Source organism: Pipra filicauda, unplaced genomic scaffold (genome assembly GCF_003945595.2).
Source record: "Pipra filicauda isolate LSUMZ 115617 unplaced genomic scaffold, ASM394559v2 scaffold114_size2234877_pilon, whole genome shotgun sequence".
Classification (NCBI taxonomy): Eukaryota; Metazoa; Chordata; class Aves; order Passeriformes; family Pipridae; genus Pipra; species Pipra filicauda.
This window is the reverse complement of record NW_024103596.1, coordinates 864,999-892,077: the sequence shown is the minus strand read 5'-3', so window position 1 is coordinate 892,077 and position 27,079 is coordinate 864,999. Positions and strand designations below refer to the sequence as shown.

The 27,079-nt window shown below is 39.2% G+C and overlaps 2 protein-coding genes across 5 annotated transcripts in view; one reads left to right on the top strand and one right to left on the bottom strand.

Moving 5' to 3' along the window:
• Window positions 1-27,079, bottom strand: part of RALGPS2 (Ral GEF with PH domain and SH3 binding motif 2) — a 106,095-nt gene that overhangs the window by 36,437 nt on the left and 42,579 nt on the right. For all 4 annotated transcript variants that reach the window (XM_027740620.2, XM_027740618.2, XM_027740617.2 and 1 more), the window contains 2 exons: window positions 24,034-24,126; window positions 21,153-21,279 (listed from right to left, as the gene is read on the bottom strand). In XM_027740620.2, the coding sequence (XP_027596421.1) occupies window positions 21,153-21,279; window positions 24,034-24,126 (220 nt within the window). The remainder of the gene's footprint in view (window positions 1-21,152; window positions 21,280-24,033; window positions 24,127-27,079) is intronic.
• On the top strand, window positions 675-15,963 carry ANGPTL1 (angiopoietin like 1). Its single transcript, XM_027740624.2, has 5 exons — window positions 675-997; window positions 7,453-8,302; window positions 12,579-12,772; window positions 14,413-14,683; window positions 15,684-15,963. The coding sequence occupies exons 2-5, from the start codon at window positions 7,483-7,485 to the stop codon at window positions 15,869-15,871; spliced, it is 1,473 nt and encodes a 490-aa protein (XP_027596425.1). The 5' UTR covers window positions 675-997; window positions 7,453-7,482; the 3' UTR covers window positions 15,872-15,963.

Below are 27,079 nucleotides of genomic sequence, written 5' to 3'. Positions count from 1 at the left end.
AACCCAGACTCTCTGCTTTCCTCAAGGAGCGTAATCTCTGTGGCTTTTGCTACTTCTAACACTGGTCAGATGTTATCAAACATTCTGATACCTACCCAAAACCATCACACACACACACAGAGTTTTAACATTTTCCACATGTATCGGAGGCTTCGTGCCTTTAACAACCGGAGCTGTTTCTTATTAAGCGAACGTCAAGAATTGAACGCGACATTCTGTCGAACATTCTTCTAGACTACAAATGCTTCATTTTTCCTGTTGTATCCAGCCAGGCTGCCCCTTTTATTCCCAGCAACACAAATCAAGTTTTATCAGCCTGAAAGAATCTTTCTTCTAAATGAAGCCCAGTACTGTAATAACTTGAAAGGCATCTTTAGGCAGCATAGTAAAAATGTTTGATTTGTAATTGCCTGCTGAACTCTTGCACAGTCCGTTGCCATATGGTACCTCCCTTCTACTGGCAAACAATCTTTCCTTGTTCCTGACTTCTCAACCTCCCTACCCCCTCCTTTTCTGGAGGGTATGGATAGGAAATCCGAAGGAGGAGTTTCTCCTGCTCTCCGAGTGCTCGCGGTGACATCATAGGTGGGCCGAACGGCTGAGCCGAGCGTGTGTTTGTTTAAAAAAAACACTGTCCAAAAGTGATGTATATGGAATCTGGGTCAGCTGGAGCTGGTTAGAGCACTTCTGCTCTATTCTGTGAGAATAAAACACTGCAGTTTCAAAAAACCATTTCTTTCTCTCTTCTGGAATAACGCACACCGGAGCATTACTTTTTTTCCCCTTTTTTAAATGATCAGTTAGTTTGGTTATCGTATGGAGAAGCCCAATTCCTCAGTACAGCTTGGATCTAACAGAGAAAGACAAAAGCAGTTTTCAGCTCCAACTGCAGATTAACAATCCACAGCATCGGGTAATACAGGAAGAAAAAGCAACTTGGCCTCTGGATTTTCCATCTCCCACAGAAGCAAAACCAGCTGGAAGACTTTTTTTCTTGGTAAGTTTTAAAGTTATTCTTACTTGCAAGTTTCATTTTGAGCTATTTGTGAATGCTACATACATCTCCCTCAACACACAATGGTGAAGAAACAAATCCTTCTCAGCCTGAGAAAAAATTGACAACTGACATTAAAACTCATTTTTGTGGCATTTGGTAGACTTTGGAAACTTGGAAAGCATTAGAAAGGACTCTGCATAAGAGCAGAGACTAACTCGTTCCAGTTGTAAGGGTGAACTAGTTTCAGTTGTTTAGCTGTATTGTTATCTACAGTTACAGAAAATTAGCACTCCCAGAGTCTTTGCTAAGCATGTAATTTGGGTACTGTGAACATACTAACGTGAAATTCCGATCCTACCAGAAAGCAAAAGCCAAAACCCCTATCGATTTCAGGGAAGCTGGATTTCACCCAACACCAGAGCATAGACCTAGCATTACTAGAACTAGAAAATGGATACCTCAATAAAACCACTGTGAAAAGTCCCAAGCAAATCAATGCACATCTGTAAGTAGCAATCATTGTATACCGTCTCAAGTACATTTTTATTTATGGTACTTCTGAGGAGTGGAAGTTGCCCGAGTTGTGGAGCCAACCAAGAAACCAGTCGTACAGTGATTCAGAACATAATCAAGTTTGTAGCACAAGCAATTGTGCAGCTGAAAATCCAAAGACATTGCTGCCACAGGCACTAATCCCTTCTTTCAACAATTTCTGGGAAGTGAATTGTACCTCAACTGAACTGCAGTTTGTTTCTAAATAAAGATCCATTTCGTAAACATGAAATGCAGTGTACAAGGCAAAACTATATTAAGTGGAAAACTGAGGGGTTTGTTACAGCTGTTTGGGGAGAGGGAGGGGGAAGGACACTGCTGCAAGTCAATGATTAAAACAAGGAAGTTGTTTACAAACAAAACACAAAAGTACAGATAAAGTCAAAAAAAGACTTGCTAATACTTGCTAATAATAATTTTCTACTTTTTTTCCTTTCTTCGTGCTGACTTGAAAATTAAAATACAGTAAATAATCCAGAACAATGGAAATTAAAATTTAAGTTGTGTATTTGTATGAACAAACTCAGAGATGTCTGACACAGTGAGAGAGAACGAAGGGGCTGATGCTAAAAGGAGCAGCAAAGTATTACAGAAAGCAAACTTAGTTAAGATTTGGTAGCTATGGGAGGAAAAAAGTCTGAAGCAGCCTTGACAAACAAAAAAGATGGATCCTTTCCAGGTTTTTGAGCCCTTTTCCTTACTATCCTTTTGTGCTTATTTACATATGAAGGAGAACAATGCAAACAACACCACCACCACAACCCCCATTTGAGGCACATGGTGTGCTCTGGACACCAGGCTCCGTTCATTCATCATCAGCCAAGGCTCTGATTTACACTGCTTAGAACAATTCCTAAATCTCCCACAAATGAAAACAGCTGAGTCAATAATTTTAAAGCAATAAACTGGCTGTGTGCAAGGTTTTAACTCTCTCCCCTTTGCTGCCTTCCAACTCCGGAGTGCAAGTTTTGAAATGTTTATTTTAAAACAAATAATGCAATACTAATATTTCGCTGCTGCCAAAAGCATGATCTGAAGTATGGTGGGAAAATATACTATTTAAAGTTTTAAAGGAATTTGAACCTTTAAACTTTTGGCAGTAACCACATCTATCAGGTCTTAATTACTGTAATATTGGGCTTTGTTTTTTGTGATCTGCCCTGTTGGTTTGGTCCTTAACATTTATACACCAATGAATGAAGTAAAATTTCCTATAGCAAACACAGCTAGATGCTTCATATCTTCACTATCTGTTTTAAAGAGAACTCTGGAGCCCCCAAATCACACATTTCCAAAGACAAAACGCACCATTTCGTTGTACCTGCCTGTTCAAACAGTGCAAACACACACAGTGGCCGCCAACATATGTAAAGGAACCCTCACATTAAAAAAAACTTGACCAAAATATCTGGAAATGTTATGAAATTGTGCTGTGCTTTCGGAATACCTACTATGACAAGATTTACAAACCTCTTTGGCAGAGGATTTCTAGGAATTCATCATTTTTAAAAGTGACACGTTTTCAATGACTACTTCAAAAGCCCTTGATGACTTTTCGATTGCCTTTCCTAAATGGAATCAGATTCATATTCATCTTCAAGAGGTCGAGTTCTGTGACTCAATACATCACGTCTGTGACGAACAAAACCCAAGAACATATTATTCCTGGATCCCAGTCAATACAATTCAAAGTAATCCTGTTATTTCAGCAGAGGCAGAGGGACTTGCCGGAAAAGCACTTGTTTATACAGGGAAAAGTAACTTACTTAAACACAGAGATATATTGAAAATCCATGTGAGCGTTTCTCCTATAATAAGATTGTTTTCCCCACATCACTGGTCCTTCTAATGTTATGGGCCCAGTTCTAAGCCAAAAAAATCCACAGAAATCCTCACTTATCCTGTGTAGACATAGGGGAACGTAGCTGGGTTTATTGATTTCAGCTGCTTAGGCAAAGCTCAAAAGAAAATGAAGCATGTATAACATCAATAACTGGTCTCAGAGGATCTTTAGTCTCAGTATTATAAATTTACTTTCTCAAAGAAACCTGTTTCTCTTCCTGTTACATATAACAGGAATTTATCACTTGATCATATTATTTTAATAATTATTCTGAATAAAGCTATGTACTGATACAGCATTTCCCATACAAAGGGAATCCTATATTCCCATTTACCTGCGACACCTTTGTTACATTCACCCATCACACCCTACACTGCCCAGGGAGAACGAGAGCCTTCGTCAGCTCTGGAAGAATAGACTCCAATTTGTGTTGTGGGTTTCCAAATTCTACATCCTGCTGAACCTGAGTCACAGCAGTACAACAAAGAATGAATAGTTTGTTGTACAGAAAGCTGAAGAATGCCAAATATATACCAACTTCCACACACCCTCATCCCTGCAACTCTGTCTTTGAGATAAAATATTTGGGGGGATAACACAGTCTGTGTTACAGTAGTAAAAAATAGTAGTTACTGGCTTGTTTTGCTCTTTTAAATTAGAATTTTTGTTCCTTTAAGCACTTTTAAAAGTAATAAGTCCAAGACTAATTTTGAAAACAAGTTGAGTTTTTTTTGCATGGGGATCAGTCTGGAAAAAGAAAGAAACGAGAAGAAAAGAAATGGCATTAAATGTAAAATGGTATTGAAACTCTGTCCATGGCTCTGAGTGTTTCTGACAGGCTGATGAAGAAGTCTGTGTTGCTATGAATAATGGCACATTTTCCCCTGCAGAAGCCATAAAACACCCGTGTGTCAGAACAGACGTAATGCAACTTCTACAGAAACCCGAGCCCCAAAACCGGGTGGCGCAGAAACATGACAGAACCAACCGAAGCGACAGCTTATTCCAATTTAAAAACATGACAGTTAACAAGGAGTTAAAGAACGTATTTTAAAGCAATAGTATCTGCAATCACAAATTCCTTCACCTCATTTCCAAGGTCTGCAACCAGGTATTCCAGCAGCCCCACTCAATAGAAGCAACTCCAGACTTGCAGGGGGGGTTGGAGACTGTGGTTCTCCGTGATCCGATCCCTGAGCCTCAACTGTCTCCTAACAGTTCTGCCACCACCTAAACATCTAAACCTGGGAATCTAGGCAGAATGTGTCTGATTCAAAAACCCTAAAACTATTTCCCAACTCTAATTTTAATTTGTCACTTAGGTCTTACATATTAAGGCTATCATCCTGTGATACTTTGGATAAACAGCTCCTATTTTTTTAAGCTGCTTGCCCAGAACATCAGGAAATTTCTGAAACAGTATTTTCATTTCCTTCTAAACTGATTAAAACTCCAGGTAAATATCTTGCTCAGAACCTATTCTTGTATAACAAGTTAGGCACTAAGCTGCTTAAACATGACAAGCGACATTTTAAGACATTTCATTTTTTTCACCATCAAAATTTCCAGGGGGGCATACACATTCCCTACCAGGTAGATTCTTGGAAGGAACTCATCCCTGCTTATCTGAATGTCTCAGTTTACTGCAAGACATTTGAATCATTTGAAATTCTAGAGCATAATCTTATGCAGCTGCTGCATTTGGCTGTGCTGTACTAGACCCTGTAATTCATTTAATGGTCTGACAGCACATATATAGACACAGAACTTGTAACTTTAACACATAAGGGTAAAAGTTCAAAATGAACACATTTAATATTAAAAGAAATGCAGAAAGCAGACTGCAGCAGAATACATGGTCAGAACGTGGGCTGTGTTGCAAAGTGTTTGGTTTTGAAAGATTCATTTAAGTTTTAATGTATTTCAGGGGAAAAAATGTGCTGCTGTGGGGAAAATCCCCAGCCATTCATTATTTCAGTAACTCTGTAGGGTATTTAAAAGCTACCAAGAACTAAAGTGCCATTCACTTTCTTGGACTATGAAGTAGCTATTATATACTGTGAAAATAGTAAAATACTGGGCTTGTGCTATGGCTTCATCCCCAACCAGATGCCATGAAGTCACTCTCCCTCAATCTGCAAACACTGAACATAAAAGTATTGAAAAATAATTTAGGAGACGCGAAGAGTTTTTAAGCTTCAGACAATTAATTCAGCTCATCCTTGTCAGCTTAGAAACCACACACAGAGCAGTTCCCCACGTGTTTCCCATGATTCATGTGAACATTTAACCTAATGAACTTCCAAATCTGAGCACTGTTCAAGTGATTAATATTTTAACTGTCTGAAATTACCAAAGAAAAACACACAACCAGCTCTAGAGAAAAGCGATACTTTTTCCTATCTTTTTTTTTTCTTTAAACAGAACACTTTCAGCAGAGAAATATCAACAATATTTTAAGTTCTGTTTTTGAAAAAAAAATAAATTTACTAGTAGACAGCAAAATACCTATTACTACAAACTAAGAGAAATAACTGTTTTGAAATAAACTTCCTCAAATTTATGTGTTCCCTCCATTCATCCCCCTCCCAGAAGCAGAGCTTGCAATACAACCTTCAGCCAAACAAAAAGTTAATTTTTAGGCAACACTGGCACATTTAATCAAGATTCCTAGATCCAACTCCACATGCAGCATGGTTGGAAGCTTGTAACCACTTTTAGTGAAGCCAGAAAAAGAAAGACTTGACAGGTTTACTGAGGTTGAGCAGACACCATTTGTAGCAATAATATTAAAGCCAGTAACAGAACTGGGAGAAGTGACCTGATCCAAAAGTCACCTCATGGTTTGTAAATGTGAATGTGAAGGAAGCAGCACAGCTCTGCTTCTCCTTCAGGGCCATGTCTCAGGATTGCCAAATGCACTTAACTCCAACTTAGCAGCAACAGCATGATAATTAACTTTCCCTGCTCTTACTGTATTTCTCCCTGTAATTATCCCAAGGCCACTGTACAAGGGCTTGTAGAAGTAGCCTGGCAAGGAAAGCCAGATCAACAGCTGAGATAAGAACAGTGATCTGCTTCACAAAGCAAACAAAACATAAAAAAGAGGGCTTTCCCCCCCTTATTTAAGTGCTACCTTTGTTTATCATCTCAAATGTTTAAAGCTAAAAACATGCCTCAAAAAAATTCCCAGATTTTTATAATTTCAAGTCTTTACACAAAGTTAAGAGAAATTAATTATTTTCCTTTAAAGATGAGTGAAACACTCCAGTATGGTATTTATAGTGGTAACACACCTGATATTTCACTATTATTTGGATACAAATCTTCTCAAAAACACAAAAATAGCGTGACAACAATTTGAAATGTGCATCTCAAGGCAACTAAATAGGGACACACATCCAGACCAGTGTCCCAAGCTTTTCTTACAAACGTAAAGTTACTTGAATAAGTAATTCTCAATGGGTAAGACAACTACCTTAAGCTAATCTCCTGCCTAACACCACTGTCCAAAAATAGTGTTAAAGATATATTTTTCAATATATATATATCTACTACACCTGTGTATATATAAATTCAAAAAAAATGGGTTTATATATAAATAGGTATTTATATAGTAATTAGCAAATTATACATCTATATGTATACGTATATAAAGCTAAGAGAGGACCAGAAACGTTTATATAATCCAAATTATAACATTTATAGAAATAATTTATTCTGCAAGCACTGGATGTTCTATAACCTTGTGCAGTGAGCACAGACCTGAGCAGTCTCGTCGACACTGAAAGTGTAACACAGAATCTGAGCAGAACATTGTTTCTGAAAATTTATCTGTTGCAACAACTTCTCTACTAAATCCTGCATCTAAATTTCGGTGTTTGCTGCTCAAACCAGAAAGCTGACCTTTGACAGTAATCTAAAGGAATCTAACTCCAAGTAAGGGATTCCAAAGGCTTGGCTCCACACCACGGCAAACTCACCAGTTCAGGTAGTTTAACAGTCAAGGAACCTTAGTTCTGCCTCTAATTTATGACTTTATCTTTTATCTGTTCAACAGCCTCCCGACGGTCACCACACTCGTGTTAAAATGAAGATATTCAAGTGGACTTTGGGTGTCCTGCTGTTCCTGCTGTTGTCCATCGGGCGCTGCACGGAACAATCCACGCCGAGCAAGACGCCCCAACGGAGACACCCTCGCTCAGCAGAGGGTGGAGAGGAAGGGAAGAAATGTGGCTACACCTTCTTGGTCCCAGAACAAAAAATCACGGGGCCAATTTGCGTGAACACCAACGGACCGGCCGCCGGGAACAGGAAGGACGAAGTCACCAGGATGGACATCGAGAACCTGAAGGATGTGCTGTCCAAGCAAAAGCGGGAGATTGACATTTTGCAGTTGGTGGTGGACGTGGATGGAAACATTGTGAACGAAGTCAAATTACTGAGGAAAGAAAGTCGGAACATGAACTCCCGGGTCACCCAACTGTACATGCAACTCTTGCACGAGATCATCCGGAAGCGTGACAACTCGCTGGAGCTTTCCCAACTGGAAAACAAAGTCCTGAACGTCACAACAGAAATGCTGAGGATGGCAACGAAATACAAGGAGCTCGAAGTAAAATACGCAGCACTGACTGATCTGGTAAACAACCAGTCTGTGACTATCTCACTGCTGGAAGAGCAGTGCTTGAGAATCTTCTCTCGACAGGACACCCACGGGTCCCCACCCCTCGTCCAAGTGGTGCCACAGCACATTCCCAACAGCCAGCCCTACACTCCCGTCCTTCTGGGAGGTAATGAGATACAGAGAGACCCGGGATACCCCAGAGATGTAAGGCCACCACCTGATCCAGCCACTTCTCCTACAAAGAGTCCTTTCAGAGTGCCACCACTGGCTCTGATTAATGAGGGTAAGTTCCTGTCGCTGTCTGTCTAACCTGAGATCTCTCCATTTCGGAGTGAAACTGTCCCCACTGCAAACATAGAACCAAGAACTGAAAGTACCTGGTACAGCTTGCCCTTGCTCCTGATTTTCTCTCCCCCTGCCACCTCCCAGGGAAGGCTTGAGTTTGCCAAACAACCTATTTCTGCATAAGATGAATTTGTTGAAACGGCTGATACTCAGAATTTCAGTCTGAACAATTTACACCTTTAAGTCACAAAATATTGGGGGTTTTCTCTCTCCAGCTGGGTTTGAGTTACAGGAATGAAAATTCAGTATTAGTATAAACTTTCTACTATTTACATGTTTCTTTGATGATGCCTGTCAGCCACATCTTACAGCAGCAGGCAAGGGCGAATAAGAGAAACTAATTCATCTTAAACAAAAGAAGTGATTTTAAGCAGTTCTTCTTTATTCTTACATATACACATTTGCCAGAAGCTAATCCTGCTGGAAGACTTTTCATCCTTCTATTCTGACCTGCTTTAAAATGAACATCCAAATCCACCATCACAGTTGTGCAGTAAGTCTCTAAGTGTTTGGTTGAAATGTTCAAGAGTGATAAGTTTGAAAGGATAACTGAATCAAGGCTGGATCCAATTAGATGCACTCAGCTTTGAAAATTTAAAATCAGTAACTACATTCCCAGTAATTAGATGGCAGTAGGGGATGGCAAGTTAAACTAATACTATAAATATTATGAACATATATTCAGGAGACTGTATCACATCTTCACATACTGCATTCTTCGGGTCAGTAGATAAATTCATTTATCACCAGAAATCAAAATTAGTGACAAGATAATTAACTACCTCTGAGCTGCCCTGAAATCACGTTTCTCACTTTATTAAAATATTGACAGAATTGTGATTTTTTAAAAAATCCAAGGATTCAGAAAAACAAGTTCTCAGACATCCATTCAAGGGCTTACTCTTGGCTTCTGTCAGCACAGCAAAAGGGTTTGGTCAGGGGTTTTGGTTGTTTTGTTTTGTTTTTTTCTTTCAAATTGCCTTTAGTCACAGCTGAAAGTTAACTTGATTTCTAAAATGAAGCCAAATATTTGTGACTGTTCTGCAGCATTACAACCAACCAGCTGCTGATGTAAAGGACAACTATTTTTATTCAAGGCCTGCAGAAAATTCAGGCACGAGCCCAACTAAAATGCCAGATATCACGGGAATTGCAATTGCACATCATGGCACAAAGGAAACAGCTCTTACCGAAGCATCACGCTGATGTCTGGTCAGACAGCAGAAGTATAATTCTAAAAAAACACAACTTCCTGCTTCCCAGCAAACCCTCACTTCAAAGTTTGGTTCTAAATGCATCTTCTTCTCCCTCAATACGTGCCTGCTGCACATACAACACGAGGAGTATTATCCCCTAAATTATCTACCCTGATTTTCACTAACCCCTTAACCCTTAAAAAGTTCAGAGTTTGAAGCCGTTCTTGCAGGGGAACACAAAGAAATCTTAGGACACTTATTTTAACATTCTTCAACTTCCTTTAATACTGTTTTCTTGAGTTGGAAGTTGAAGTGCTTCTTGCAGTGCCTTGAGAAAAGGAGGATTGAGAATTGCTACAGCTGGTCAATCATCAAACCCCCAATTCCAACACAACGCCCAGTTATTATCTCTGACTTTTAAAATTAAGGTAAGCAGATTTAACAGTGCACAGAATGAAAACTATGTCATAGAAAAGCCACCTTTACAGTTAAAAGATAATGACTATTTATAATGTATAAAGATGTCAAAAAAGACCAATGAAAACCAAAGAGCCCAATTAAAAATAGGTCTGTTAAAGGCTTATGTCAGAATAAAAACCTGGACAAACAAGTAGGTACAACTTCATCAGATACAGGAGGTGAAAGCTCCTTAAAAGTACTTGCACACAACATAAATTTACAGAAGGGTCAATGCACATCTTAATATTGTGGGTAGAGAGTAAAACTCAAAATACATGGGGAACAGAAGGATGAGGGTTCTATTTTTGGGTAGTTTGGGTAATTTGCACAAATACTGCTCTGAAATTTGAGGAAGGATAACTTTACTGTGAATTACGGTTGTCACAATTACCTCAAGTTTAATAATGACAATCAGTGGCCCCAAAATTTATTGCCACCATTGTTGCAAAAAGTAGCTTCAAGGTAACCCAGTACTTGAAAATTACACATCCTCCCCCCCCCACATCCCTACTAATACCTCTCAGTTAACAATATAATTTAATATATTAATAGTCCAGTTTTATTTTGAACTTTTCCTCTACTATTGCCCCCCCAAATCCTCTATATGAAGTTTAAACAAGCACAGCTTCTATATCATCTGCTCAAGATAACATTTGGCCTCTTAAAATTATTACGCCACCAAGTTATTAAGCTTTCAACCTAAAATATTTAATCCCTTTCCTTCTCTACCACATTTAATTTACCACAGAATATCATCTGCACTAAATCATACATCTAAACCACAGTTTTAGAAGTGAAATATTTAACAGCTCATCTTCTCAGAGTACTTCTGCACACAGACAAACCTGAGCAGCAAAGCAGACAAGATGCATCCTGTTTCCGTAATGCCAGCTGCATTTTAGAAGTGATTCAAGAGCATTATATAAACAGACTGGTACAACTCTGTCTGCCTTAAAAACAATCCAAACATCTGCTTAGGTCTCTCATGGAAAAATGAGTCCTCAATTCCTCTTCCAGTAGAAATCACATTAGATAATATCCAGCAGATCTAATCGAGCTCCTCTGACCGTTCAATTAACATTACAAAAAATTAAGACTTGGCTGTTTACACTTTTTCTAAAGCAATAATTGTTTTATAATAACACTTTTGGAACAACATCCCTGTTCAGCTATAGAGCACCCAAAATTTAAACAGTTCAAGGAAAGGAAGTGAGACCCAGCTTAACCCACAAAATTATCTATCCCGTGGACAAACTGCAATTTTCACAATCTACATGGAAATTTTAATAATTGTGAGCAAGAGAAAAAGCATTCATATACCACAGCTACAGGATTTCTTTCCTGAACTCCCATTCCTCCACTGGAAGAATGGGAAAACTACCACAAATCCTGACAGTGCAGCAGAACTTACAATGATGGCTCAATGTCTGCGACATCCCTGGTAGTTCTGTCATGGCCAGAAGCTCCAAGTTCTCTTCATTAGATACATAAGCTTTATATACTCTAATTAATATGAAATGCTTGAAGGATTTTTTTGTTAATCATATACTTGTCAAACTGGCAACTACTACCTGAAAATGTAAGAGAAGTGCAATTTTCAACTTGCTTTTGTCACACAACCTTAATCTGCAGTGAAGGTCAATCTCCCTCAACCTCTACTTTTGATTAAAGAATAACCTCAACAACTGTCTTCTATGCTGCTTTGCACATGAGCTGCTCCTGTGACTGATGAGTTCTCTCTGAACTTCCAAGGATGTTTGAGAAAATGAGCCTTCCAGGAAGAGAGCAAAGCTGTAGGTAATTTATTTTCAGACATACTGAGTTTTCAGACATATTTAGGGCACCCATCACTAACCAGTCATTAGAACACACTTTGCTTTTCATTAGTAAGTAACCAGTCTCTCTAAAACAACTGAAGCCATGACAGACAAACAAATTCTTTTCTAAAAAGCAGAAAATAAAAATATTACCAAAAAAATGAAAGGCAAAGGTACCCTTCTTACAGAATGACCAGATGCCCTTCTCTAAGTAGCATTTGTAAAACCACTATTCACATGGACTAAAATAAAGCTTTCAAGCAGCACTGACAACAGGAACAGCATTTTTGTAGAGCCACAGCCCTAAAAACAAGTTTATGAGCCTTTTTAGCTCCTCAGAAATCCTTCTCCATTGCTTATTTTTTCATCAGTACCCACCTACGTGTATCACGCCTGGATGACACAGGAAAAAGAAGAAAATAATTAATAAAAATCATAATGGATCTCAATATCAAGAGCCAGAGTATAAATCTTGGACACAGTAGACAAAAAACTTAGGTGTTGGTAAACAAAGTCTATTATTTGTTTAGCAAAATGAAGTTTTGGTTCAAAAATACACAGAGAGGATAGTGACATGTTTATTTATATATACACAATTAATCTCAGACAGTAACTTTTTGCACTGTTTTCCATGGTAGCTTTACACCTGAATTGAATTACTGACTTTCCATTACAAAATATTCCTGAACAATGGGCACTGCACAGCCAAGCTTGAATGCTTACAGTATTTCTTGTCCATAAGGTCCATTCAAAGACTGCCAACAAGCCAAGGAAGCTGGACATTCCAACAGTGGGATTTACATGATCAAACCTGAAAACAGCAACGAGCCAATGCAACTGTGGTGTGAGAACAGCCTGGACCCTGGAGGATGGGCAGTTATTCAGAAGAGGACAGATGGATCTGTCAACTTTTTCAGGAACTGGGACAGTTACAAGGTAAATTACAGAATGCAGAAAGTCAGTGGGTGAAGAAGGATAACTGGAAAGAGTGGCCACCCCTCAGAGGCAAACATATTTCACGGGGAAGGTCCTATTTTCCCTCAAGGCATAGTTAACTTTGTGTGAACCAGCTTGTCTGAAATAGCCTCTATTTGTGATGCACAACACAACTGGGAGACACATGTTGTTCTAGACAGTGACTGGGAAGCCATTTATTACAAAGCTCTAACTAAACACATGACTTTTATTAACACACTGAGAACTACAGCAAGTACTTGTAAAGCTTAATTGTCTCCCTTATGAATAGGCAAACTCAGCCAGTGGAATTATTCATTTAAACACATCATAAGATTTGCAACATCAGGGCCTCAACTTAAAAAGTCTTAACAACGAACTGAAGGAAATAATCTCCACTTGTAAGTTTAGGTCAGAAATCTGAAGATGTCAGGCTGGTGAAGGGAAACACATTCCTGTGTGTTACTGTGATATTATGCACTACCAGGCAGAATGCCCAGGGTGAGAAATGGACATTGCTTTGCAGTAATTACATGCTGAACAGGAAATTTGAAAATCCATTTGGTTGGGTTTTTAAATAATAATAATGTGCTGACTTCACACATACAGGACACAGTTTTCCCCTATGCTGTTGTGCTCATTTGAAGTGGATTTGCAATTGCCACCTGCATTGTATCTGTAGAGAGAACTGAGCCACGTTCAACTCCATCAGTAGTTTAACAACAGTATCATGTATACAAAGGAATTGACAAAAAATCAACATACGGATTTTTGCTTCTTGAACTTAATGGTTCAAATATTAATTATTAAATCGATAATGAATACATAAATTCTTCAATACATCAATCAATCAATAATCATTAAATCAATAGTTATTCAAAGTCCTTACTTCTCAGAACAGTATGTGGTTGGTTTGGGAGCTGTTAATGTTATAAAACGTAATCGGGGAGTTATGGAGTGCCTCATAAAGTAACCATAAACATTTTGATTACAATGCAACACCAAACATTAGCAAACTTGGGCAGAGGAGAGAGCAGATAGGAAATATCACTTCACATCTATTGTGCTGGCAGTCTGTGATTTGCAAAGAAAAATGCCTTTATATCTCATTTCTGATAAATCCAGTAAAGAGCCCAGATGAATTGTGTGATTAAATTCACAATAAAACCCAACACTAGTTGAAATACAAAGGCAACAAAAAGTTATTTGCCTTGAACAACGAGACGGCTGATCCATAAATCAGCCTTTTTCAACCTGGAAATATATCCCTAAAATTCCACTATTCATCCATTCTTACAGATTCCCTTAGCTTTGTCAAGAAATATATTGTTTCAGTTTCCCTGTTCTCACTCCCTTTACCTTAAAAAGAAGAGGACAGCCCAGAATACAGAAATTTTGCTCCCTTTACTGATGCTGGCAGCGATTCTGGCAGCATCTCGTGCAGCTCAGCGGTCCAAGTGCAGCAAAATAAGGCACTTAAATGCATGTGTTGAGCAGTCATCCAGAAGCTTAAAGGCTTTCAGTGCCCAAATTCCAATGGTTTATAACACTCCTGCCGCTGAGTGTTTTGACAAACAAGAAAAACTAAGCCAACATCCCCCTTCTGATCTTCTCTCATACAGAAAGGATTTGGAAACATTGATGGAGAGTACTGGCTGGGACTGGAAAACATCTACATGCTCAGCAATCAGGATAATTACAGACTATTGATTGAGCTGGAGGACTGGAGCAACAAGAAGGTCTATGCCGAGTACAGCAGCTTCCGCCTGGAGCCCGAGAGCGAGTTCTACAGGCTGCGCCTGGGAACGTACCAAGGGAACGCCGGCGATTCCATGATCTGGCACAACGGGAAGCAGTTCACCACACTGGACAGAGACAGGGACATGTATTCAGGTAAGGAAACCGGTGTGGGTGGGAAAAGCGAGGAACGTGCAGTCCATTAGTTGTATCAGCTTTTAAAATGCAATAGAGCGCCCAAAACCGGCACGTAAATTCTGACAGAGCAACTCTGTTGAAAGATGCTTCAAAGCCAGGATGACACAAATCACGTTGGCAGCGCTCCCTTCAAGCCCCTGCACCAGTCAGAAATTCAAATTCTATTACCCTCACTGAGAACACGCTTCAGCAACTCTGTTTAGCTCAAGGACATCTCATCGCTTCCATGTGACTGCACAGTCAGAATCCCTGCCCAGGTGATCTCCAAGTAGTGCTGCTCCCACAACAATAATCACCAGGAACTAAAGCCTCTGGACACCATGAAAGGAACTGCAAGCGTGCAGAGGCTCAGTTACATACCAATACTTGAGAAAGGGGCAGATCATTGGTTTTGTCCTCCTTAAAGCACACTTTTTTGCTGCTTTCCTCCAGCTTTCCCCTTAGCAGTAAAGGAAAGGTTGGGGACTGCAATACTTCAACTGCTTTTCCTCAGCTGTCAGTAACCATAAAGCTGGACAAATCCTGCAAACTCTCAGACAAGCCTGTAACAGTAAAAACACAAGTTACAAGCAAGTCTTTGTGGAGCCGTGGCCCCCATGTGCTGCTTGGGGCTGTATCAGCTCACATGGCTTCCCTTAAAGTATTTCTAAACAGCACATAACCCGAGTTCCTGGGATGTTAGCTCATGGAGAAGCAGTGCTGGTAGCCTGAGAAGAGTTATCTCCTTCATTTTCAGCTGTCACATTAAACACAGCGTCAATAATCCCCCCTCTCTGCCAACGGCTGCTGCTACAACAGAGTTTATAATTCAAGTAGGAGCAGCAACCAAAGTGACCACAACAGGCTGTGAAGTACTTCCAAGTGCCCTCTGAGAATAAGCCACAAAACAAAAAACATTCAGCAATCTCCGTTGCTGCCCTTCAGAGCCGAAGCTCACCCGTTTCCCTCTGTTCCACAGGAAACTGTGCCCACTTCCACAAAGGCGGCTGGTGGTACAACGCGTGTGCCCACTCCAACCTCAACGGGGTGTGGTACAGGGGAGGCCACTACAGGAGCAAGTACCAGGATGGAATATTTTGGGCTGAGTACCGGGGAGGCTCCTACTCCTTGAAAGCAGTTCAGATGATGATCAGGCCTATAGACTGAGGAGGAAAACCCCGCAGCGCTCGAGGGATCCCGTATAAACTTCCCCGTGCTTGAGTTCCAGAAAAAATAAAGTATTACTTTTTTAATCATTATTTTGCACAATCTGCCCCTGCAAAAAGCAGGTCTACAGTTTTCCTGTCTTCTTTTCCCTGTCGTGTTCCCCTCTCCTTTTTCAGAACCCTTCTCTACTGTGACAGACGGTGGGATTTTTTAAACACACATTCACAAAAGCAGACGTTTGTGTTTGCAAAGCATATTTATCCTTTGTTCAAAGGATACCAACATACTTTACATAAACAGTCATTAAAGCTGGTAAAAAAGTCCAGATTTATGACAAGATATAAGCTTTTCCACTTCAGAAAGCTTATGCTCTTTCAGGTTAGCTCAACTCTTACATGTAAATATGTGAAATGACACTGTCTTGCTTTAATGTGAAAATTGATTAGTTATTTAACAATTTATTTAAAAATGTGGATATTGCTTTCAATGAAAAATCTGACTTCACATTACTGTTTGATATTTACTCCGAGAAGCTACACAAAAAGCTGGAGACATTTTAGCTTTGCCAGCAGAGAGAGATTTTTGCAACAAATAATTATTTCAAAATGAAGTGGCAAATTAAACATAAAATGTAGAATTCCTGAAGGAATTCTCTACACCACTAAGATCTGCAAGTCCTACCTTCTGTAAAACACTTGGGCAAAACACTCCCAATGTAAGAAAAACTGATTTTATGAAATTATTGGTAAACTTCAGACAACCAAATTGCTGGGTACTTTTTTTACTTTCAACCTCCATAGTCAAACATCCTAATTAAACAGAAATATTTCTTGACAGTTTGAACTTAATGGCAAAACTGAAAGTCCTGATATTAAAATCATGGCTTGACACTCAGAGCCCCTTCCCCTGCTTCCATGAGGAGTGATGGGAGTGGATCAAGTATTCACACACACTAATTTAGAGGACCAGGTCTCTCAATATCAGAAGTTTTCCTCCAACACAGATTTCTGCTGCCACAGTAAAACAAAGGTTAGAAACCAGCTCTGAGTGTGTTCTCCCTGTCATCCCAAATTTGGGCTGCTCTTATGACACACACGTTTTCCCTTCCTCTACGTGTTTACAACTTTTGACACTGTCCATCTTGAATTTTATCTTCTAGAGACTGGATTTCCACTGGAATTAATAAGTAATTTAGGAAATTAATTAGAAGATACTTCCAAAATTGGATACAACAAAACATTCGCCTTAGGTATCAGAAGCTCAAAACTAAAGCTTTCTTCCTGTTATATAAAACTATTTAATAACTGTACCTAGTCACACAGGTTGCCTAATTTTATTTAATATTACATAAAACTAAATATGCTGTTCTGAACTGTAATCAAAGTATTTGTTTAGCACCTCATATGTGGCTTCAGGATTTTAAGGAACTTCGCCCCTTTTTAACATAAGAAACCTTGACAGCTAAGAGAATAATCTAATAATATAATCTAATTGTTAAGTTAAATTAGTCGGTATCAAATGCTGTGCAAAGCTTCATATGTGATTCAGAGAAGAGGAAACAGCCTTCTGCTTTCAGAACACACTCTGGAGCAGATAAAGCTTCATTGATAATATATGGCTGAAAGGGCTGTAATTAAGTCTTTGGTCAAGAGATCAAAGCCAACAAGTTTCACCAATATTTAATTGGGGTTGGCGGCGGTGGGGAATCAGTCCCAGCATATTCCATTCCCAAATTCCAAGAACTTTAACTGACACAAATGTTTACTATTCCCATTCTGAAATTGTTCTTCATGTAAGGAATATTTGTTTGTTACAAATATCACACAGACCTCATTGATTGAGTGTCCTATAAAATGCTTTTTATTTGCAAATGCTTAAAATTCAGACTCTCTACAGTCTATCCTTTTTTTCTATGGTAGCTGGATAGAAGAGCAGTTCAGGTAAACTTAAAAGCTGAAAATGCCCTCCAAAATGTTCCTTTAATGAACACTTCTGACAGCTTTAGTTCATTCAACCAGCAGATTTCCTCTCCTCGGCAGAGAGCTTATTTTCCCCTGAAAATCTCTTGCCTGCTACAAAAACAGTGTTTGTTTATTCAGTGCAGTCAGTGAAAGGTGTACTTTGCAGAAACCCCAAAGTAAAATTAGCTTGCACTCAGCCTTTTAATTAAATCTTATATATTAGACATGTAAAAAGTGAGTCTTCCCCAGTTTAAAGCTGCAGGATGACATTAACTAAACATTATTACGAAAATACACCCAGAAACCTCAGACTGTAGAAATGCTGTGCTCTGAAAGGAAAGACTTAATTAAGTTGCCAATTTAAGATTACGAGGAGGGAAAGCATAGCATCTCTTTTTCAGGTTGGTTCATACCCTGTACAATAATTCACTTTCAAATGCTTGTAACTCTATCAGTTTGTAGCTTTTGAGTTGAACTTCCTGAGCAGGGTGAATGACTTCAAGAGTTCAATGTTTTCTCTCACTCTTCTTTTAGAGAAGATTTTGAAAAGTTGCTGTAGCATCCCTCAAACTTCTTGCCCTGGACATTGAGAAGCAGTCTGTCTGTGAAGGACAGAGCCTTCACCATTCCTGTACCAACAGTCTGAATTTAACCAGGTGGACCTCAAGAAAGCTTAACTTGTACCAAACCTGAAACATGGTTTTCACATTTATTTCCAAAATCTATTGCAAGCACTATCACTGAAGTAGCTGAATATTCAGCTTAATATACTGAATATACTTAATAACCTGTTTTCAGCTTTTCTGTTTCTTGTTATAACTCCTCAAAGACAGCTCTAAGAAAATATTTCACAAGGTAGTACTGCTTAGTTAAATAAAAATCTTACTTCTCAAGATATGGCTCAGCTGTTTCATTGTGCAATCTCAGATTAATCACAACTCTGTGATAAGACTTTTTTTATTTCTCTCCTGCCTCAGTTAAATGTGGAAGGACATCCTTATCTCGTCCACAGCGGGTGAGGTATTAACACAGCAACCTCTGTGGCTCCACTCCCATTGCAAAAACTAAACCAAAAAAGCATTTAAAGTTTTATCTTACAAATGCTAAGATGGTCATGAAAAAACCCTCTACCACCCATATTTGATATTTGGTTGCATAAGGGTAAACCAAGTATCCTCTGAAGGGTAAAACACTGACCCTTGAAAATGCAGCTGAAATTCTTTTATATACACACTTTGTCTATGACCATCCAAAAGGGGCCTCCATGACCAGTGCCAGTGTTTCTCCAGAGGGGATTTGCAATGCCAAGTGTAGCTGTGTGGCAGGTTTGATGCTCTGCACTCTCCTAAAGAGCGTTCTGGGGGAGCACAGCAGCTGCTGGATCTCCCCACCGAGAGTAAAGAAATGCCCACTCCTCTTTTTCCCCTGAGAGAAAAAGGACCTCCTGAAGAATCCCCCTCCCCGGCACGTGCCATGATCACCATGATTTCCATCTGCAGACTTTTGGGGAGGCTTTTTCCACAGATTTTAAACCAGGAGCAGCACTACTCCTGTACATGATTTTATGGCAGAAGTATTCCTTTCAGGAATTGTAACCTAGACTGATAAGCTTAAAACAGTAACCAAACTGAGCAATTTAAGTTTCTTCTGTTCCATATGACCCTCACATTAGCAAAAATGCCTTGGGAAAGAAATCTGAGAAATAACGAATATACTCAGGTCTTACTGGAAATCAAAGCTTTGATCAAATGAGAAAACTTGGACTCAATTTTCAGTCCTCCAAGATGGATACAGATTTATCATGACTGCAGTTTCAAGGCAATTTTGTTCTTTTTGCCACTTATTTCGACCCTACAAAATTAATTTTAGAGAGAGTGCACCAGTGGGTATTTGCTGTTCCTCTGGAGAATTAAAAAAGGCTTGAGGACATTCTTTATGTCACTGGTAGGAACTGATATCACATGAAGCCAGTCCTAACACGTCCTTTAACTCCAGCAGGTCACAGCAAAGAGCATTTCTTCCTTTCTAAATAAAAAAGAACTACATATTTCACTTCAAAGTATCAAGTCAAGCCCAAAGTTTATTCTAATAGAGAAGTCAGACAAGAAGCTTCCACTGTCTCAGGGAAAATATCTGTAACTGAACAAAACTGAAAAAACTGCTTCTCAGTACTTGCCTTGGGACTCTCACAATCAGCAAGAAAACAATTTGAGCCTGGCTTCATGTTTCAAAAATCATGGCATGTGGGTCAAAAGCATCTGGAAAGTCAGAAGCATTTCAGAACCGTGTACCATGTGTTTATACTGCATGTGTACACATGATGGGAAAGCTACGTGTTTAATCACATTACATTATGCTTGGCTTCTTTTTTGCCCCCTTTAATTCAGGCCCTGAATGAGGAACACTATGGGACACTAAAATTACTGTTGGTCCCTCCCAGCAAACTATTTTTTTCTATTTAAGTACAAAGCATTTAAAATTCAACCAATTAATCTTGACAAAGTTAACAGCCCAGCTGAGTAAAGGAAGTATCAGACTTCAGGAACAAAGATATTACAGTTTAAGAGGTGTCAGTGACCACAAGAAGTCATCTGGAATTCAGGTGTAAGAGCTACTCATACCTGCAGAAGTACCAAAAATTGGATACACATTTCCTTAATTTTATGTGACTACCAACATCTTAAGGTATCAAACAAAAGCTACATTAAAGAAAAGCACACTGATCACTTTAATGTCTTAGTTTAAGTAACACTAGATTAGCTTGGCAACAAAACCAATGCATATTAAACACATTTATCTAGTTTTTAGATACACAGGAATGTAATTTACTGATAATTACTCCATAAAGCTGAGTCAGTCATAACAACACTGTTTCTCTTGTCACCTTGGTGTAACTAATGAAGCAATATCTCCAGATTTTAGCACGTTCCAAACCCCAAGATGTGCATTTATTTATCTCAGAGGCTGGTGATTTATAGCTTCTCATAAATTAAAAGCCCTCATTTTTATAACAGTCAAGTATTCAGCTGTAAGGGCACTAGCAGGGGTAACAATTTAAGCACTTCTCCAGAAGTCAATCAGTGTATTTGTACAACATGTGGGAAAACAATTTCCTAGCAAACTGATACTGTATGTAAAACCTGAAGTGTTTGTGAGGTTTAACAGGTATTTTCTTGCTGAAATTCTGTCTTGCCACATACAGAGTATCCAGAATCAACTGGGGTTAGAGACTCTTTAATGAAGAATAGAAACAGTTTCATGAATGCTTAAAAGATGGTGTTTTGTTTGTGTAATTACTGGAGAAATATGCTCCTACTTACCTAAATAGGGAATACAAGGAGTCATCTTCAAGCTGCTGATATAGTCTCTAAGCCTTTTGTAATTATCTTCTTTACTCATAACATACTCCAACTTGTCAAAGGTGGCTTTATCCTTCCGGCTCAGTAACTGGGGAAAGAAAGAAGAAGGGAAAACCAGGTAAACTTGAATTTGATCATTACGATTTCTCTTTTATCCTTATAAGCACACATTTCCACTTGCCCACTGTTGTTGTTATTGGCTTGGGTTTTTTTTTAATACAGCTGCCTCAAAATTACAGCATTTACTCCATAAGGATGAGCAGGCTCTTTGGATCATCTCGTGACATGCTGACCCTGTGTGACTTCCCCTTGTGCTCACAGGGCAACTCCCATCATGCCTCCACTTCCTGCATTAAGGGAGAAGAGCACAGAGAAGCCAACATTAAAGGTGTTTTCTGTGAGGGCAAGGAAGGACCTAGTTCTTAGTTCTTCAGTTTTGGAGCTGCTTCTTTTTTAAATAATTTTTCTTCCCCTGTCTCTTGGGCTCAAAGGATGCAAAGAACACTAAAGAGAAGTACATGTGCAGAGACAATAAAAGCTAAGGCTGACAGTTTATAGCAGCAGGAAAGGACTTAGAGCCTTCTAAATTGCTTTTTGCTTTCTAGTTATAGTGTGCCAACCCTGAGCACAACCTTTTTGAAATGCAAGAAAGGAGTGATGAGGTTTCAGGGTGCTGGCAGAGTGGGACAGGACTCACCTCCCTTCAGATTTCAATGATTATTTGCTTACATTGCCCAAATCCTTGCTGGTCATTTACAATTCCTTTACATTAATTGGAGAGAAGCTGAATATTCTATTCTGTGACCTTTCTGGTAAGGTTCACAACTCTTTTCCCGTTTTGAATGGGGCAAATCACACACTAAAAGCAGCATTTTTTTATTCTCCAGAGTTGAGAGTGTGTGCAGGCAACAGGCGAGACAAATTTCAGGCAAATTCAGACATACCGTCAGAAGACATGAATTTCATCTTTTTTAGGAACATTAGATTACCAAGCAAATATTTAATGGTTCCTTTCTACTCTGGATTCCAACCATATTAGGTGGCTTTTTTTTTATTATTTTTCAGGGGATGAATATACTTGGATTTATTTTCCTGACTACGTAAGTCGAGTTGATTGAGGGCTGCTACAAACCATCTCAGAAATGCAGAAGAAATCCTTCCTTGTTGAAGGTTTTGGAGAGTTACTGTATAACTTACTCAAATGACTTGGTGACTCCAATAACGCCTTGAAGTGCCTTTTCTTGCTTTTAATACACAGAAAGCCAAAGGCTTAGAATTACTTCTAGAATTTTATAAACTGAACCTCCAGGGCAAGGACAACTACGTCAGTTTGCAGTGCACAGCGCTGGGAGCTCTCCTGCAACTTCAATTTGCAAAGGTTTATGTAAGATGAGGAAAAGCAAGTGCTTGGGGTTGTATGAGAAATCAAACACCTGCAGAAACGTGGGAGAAGTTACCTGGCATTTCAGAGGCTGGAAGAGGGGCAAACTTTAAACACTGATACATGTGTCAACAGCAAACAAATAATCCTCCTAAGTGCAAACACGTGCATAACCAAGTAGGAAAAGAAACTGGGGACTCCCAGTTCTGAATGGCATCATCATGGTAGTAACTTATATAGTTGTTATTGATTTATAGTTATAGTTACATTTATTTAGAGTCATGTGCAAAAAGAGATTTAAAAATCAACTTAGCATCACAGTTTCGTAAAACTGTTGAGGCATCAACCCCTTGACACGACAACATCAGAGAAAGAGAAGTTCTCCTCGAGATCATTTTGAAGTGTTAATTTCATTAACATTTCCTTGGAGAGATTTTTGGTATGCAGAAGCAATGTCTTACTTAACTCTGCATTTGGAAAATGTGCCCAGAATTCCAGATGAGTATCTCAGCAGGAGTGAATTATATTCGGTTTTGGTAACGTTTATCAACTGAACAACATTATGATGCAGTTATCAAAGAAACACTTTTTGTAACATCCAAGGACGCACTGACATGTCTTCTGTGAAAATTTTCACCTCTTTTTAATGATCTATGTATATGTATCCCTTGCACAGGAGTATTTCAGTCACCTGAATGTTTCTGTCACACTTCATGTCACAGTTCATTTGAAACAGCTGGAAAACTACACAATGTATGGCTGATTCAAGGATTATTTTCTAAGCTCTGAGGCATCAATGAGCAGAAGTAATTCCTGATATTCTTCTTATCAAGGATACTATATAAAAATTATATTAATGCCAGTCAAAAAACCAGATGTCAAATGAACATGGTTCCAAAGAACACTGTTCTTTCACAACTGTGCGAATGCAGAACTACAAATATACTGTCTAATGCAGTTATAACTATGAAAATAATTCTGAAAACTCTGAGGAAAAGTGATAGATTTAGTTATCAGTCAGAGAAACAACAAATCTCTTTATGGCAACTGAATCAAGAGTTTCTGAACATCTGCTCTCCATAGCAAAAGAAAAATTCCAACAGCATAAACCCCTTAACGATTAAAATATGACCCACTTTGGCATTCAGAATTTTCCAGCAACTAAATACAAAATAGCTTCTGGCCAAATTAGAAGCCTCTGCATTTAGCAGAATCTGCAGGGAACTATTTTTCAAAGGAAAATATTTCTATGCCAGAATGGAAAAAAAATATTCAAGAGGAAACCATAGACTTCAGGGGAACTAGGAGCATTATGTACGCAGTAGAATAAATTAAAACTATCTGTAATAATTACTGCATCCTTGAAAACAGTCTGTTGTATTTTCCTACAAATAAATTAAGAATGTTGTATTTTCCTAAGAATAAATCAACCCCCCTCTGCTGTGCTGCTGCTCCACTCACCGCCCACGTCTTGGTCAGCCTGAAGATCGGAGCGCTCTGCAGGCCTGACACCACTGCCATGAGTGCATGGAGATTATTCAGCTCATACAGTTTCTGAGGACAAAAAAATACGTATATAACGACAATAAACAACATTCCAAGTGCTGTCAATAATGACTGCAGAATAAACAATATAAAAACGAGGAAATCCTGCAAGTTCTAAAATGAAGAGTTACAGAGAACTGCTGTGCATCCAGACCACTTTTATGGAACCTCCTAATTTTTCATTACTGTGTCTACATGGCTTTGAATTAGACTGTACTACCTGTTTCATAGCCCACAGAGAACCCTTAAAAATACCTATATAGACCTACATCTTGAGTAATACATTAGAAGTGCCAGAAATTTTCTGACATTCAAGCCCAACAAATTCCTTTCATAGCATTCGACAGTATTTTAGAACCTAATGTGCCAGAAAGGATAACCCAGTGGTGAATGATGTCATCATGGCAGTACTTAAAGTTTATGCAGCTACCAAGGCTCCACCCAAAAAATAGTGTTGCAGGATGAAATCAAGAAGGTAAATTTCCAAAGCCACATACCTGGAGTACTCCTCTCACTGAAGGATAATTTGGGGGTATGACAACTAACCAGCAGAAAGCAACAACCTGATCAAAACTGAGCAGAGAAGCCATCAGGGTAAAGGAATTTGCTTTAAAACTCTCTACACAACACTGTTGTTAAGTGTTTTTTCTTACATATTTGGAATTTCCCTCCCTTTCCTTTTTCCTTTCCCTCTGTCTCCAAAACCATCAATCTGCTTTGGCCAATTGGTCCTGTCACAAAAGCTTAAAAACGGTCTGGAAGAAAATGTTGTTACCTCTTCTGCAATATCAATTGTTCTGACAGATAGGAGCACCCAAATATCCAAACTACATTCAGGCATTTTTGGTGGAGTGCACACAAATTGAGGTTTTACCCCCAACAAAGAGACTCTGATATAGAGAAATGGATACTCAACCACTGTACTGCAAATCCTGCTGAAGACATTTGGAGCACTCACCAAGGTAGGTCAGTATTCCAGACAGATAAAATAAGGAACCCTTCCTATTCACAAAATGGTGGAAGTCTTTTTTCCTGCTTGAAACTTAGCTTACCAAAGTTTTCCTGCTTAGGAGGCCTTTCACGAGGTAACAGGACAAAACCAGCTGGACTAACATGATAATAAATGCTGAATATCAGAGGAGACCTTCTGTTTGGAAGGATGAAAGCGATACCGCAAGGATGGTTTTCTGGATAACAGTTTTGGAGCAGGGCAAATGATTTCCTCTTACAGCTTCTAACAGAACAAAGTACTCGTGGGCATTACTCAGGAATGCCACTTTTAATGGCACCCTAAGAGCAATTCCAGTCTGGGTGCTCAGCACCCCACAAGTCTACTGACAGTGGAAGTCTGCCCACGCCAAGTGATGAAGTGCTTCCCTCTACTCATCCTCTTTTGGGAGGATTCTTTGGTAACCACATGTAAAGGGCAAAATCACTATTTTGTGGGGCAAGGTGGAAGGGGGTGGATATTTGTCCTATACCATAGTCCTGCTATTCTTCCAAGTAGTCCTGCTGGAGTTTGTCCCTCCACTTACACAATAACCCTTCTTACTCCCACACAGATCCCCAAACAAGGTAAAGTCCTTTCTCCTCAAGGACAGTGTAGCTGATTAAAAAGAAAAAAAAAAGGGCTTTCCCAGCTGCTGCCAGCATTGAAACAGAAGTCATCACCTGCCAGGATAGTCTGGGAACTCTGGGGGAATGTAACTATTAGGTCCAATTAGTTCATGCATAAAGTAATATGGATGAGACACCACTAAAGGACTGCGAGCTCTACAATAGATGTCAGCACAAAGAATTCACTGTGGAGTGGATTCACAGCTTCTCTGAAGAAAAGTTCATTAGTGTGACCTCTGGCACCAAGCTGCTTTGATAACAGCTTTGGGGTACACAGGAAATCCTTCCAACAGCACTAACTGCAGGAACTTCACGTCAGCAGCTCTATGTGAACCAAGCCAAGATAACAAGTAAGTTAAAAAGTTTCTTGGTTTTTTTTATTGTGATTTTTACAACTGCCAGGTAAGCCAAGGTCAATTATCTAATTGTTAGAGCATGTAACTGTCTCCAGACCAGCAGCAGACACTGCTGTCTGTAACCCACAGGGAGGTCAGGCACCTTCAGGGGCTCTGCCCAAAGCTGAGCCTACAACACCCAGCCCGGGCCAGTTCCACCCCAGTACAAACCAAAGCTGAGCCCATCTGGCTTCTCAGATCTGTTCTGCACCGTGACCACACAGGGGAGCCTCTCCCTCCTATGGATCACAAGGCAAAATTTGTATATGTTTGTATTTCAAATGAAAAAAAAAAAAAAAAAACAAGAACTGATTTTTAAAAATACATGAGATGAAGCTACATGAACTCACCAGATATCAAAGGATACTTAAGAGAGATCATTCAGAGTTTATGACCACTGCATCATTACTGAGCAAAGCCTGTAGAATCTTACAAAATTAGCTTGCTTTGCCAAAATTTCTAGTCAAATGCTACAGAAGTAAAATATTATTTCATTAAAAACAAGACAAGGAACGCATCTGAATACAAAATTATTGACATAAAGTTGTCCATGTTTTGTGACAGGTAACCCAAGGCAGCCACAGCACTCAGCTGTAGTTACAGGCACCCACCATCTGACAGCAAACACTTGAAAAACATCCCCCTCTTCTCACTGCAGTGAAGAAGTTTCACTCTGCTTTGAAGGGCCAGGACTCTGGTTCACCTACACATCACTCAAGGTTTGCTGACCCTTTTCTTAGGAGTGTCAGTCCAGGCTTTAGGAAACATTGAGAGCTCCAAAATGTTTTTGGAATTCAAGTATATTTTTGAAGCCATATTTATTAACTTGGTATTATTCATGACACAATTGGAATAAGAGAGAAAAAATCCTTTCCTTCCAATGGATGCTGTTTGAACTGATTCTACACACAGCATTTTGGTTTAACCAATCTAAAAATCACATCAGGTAA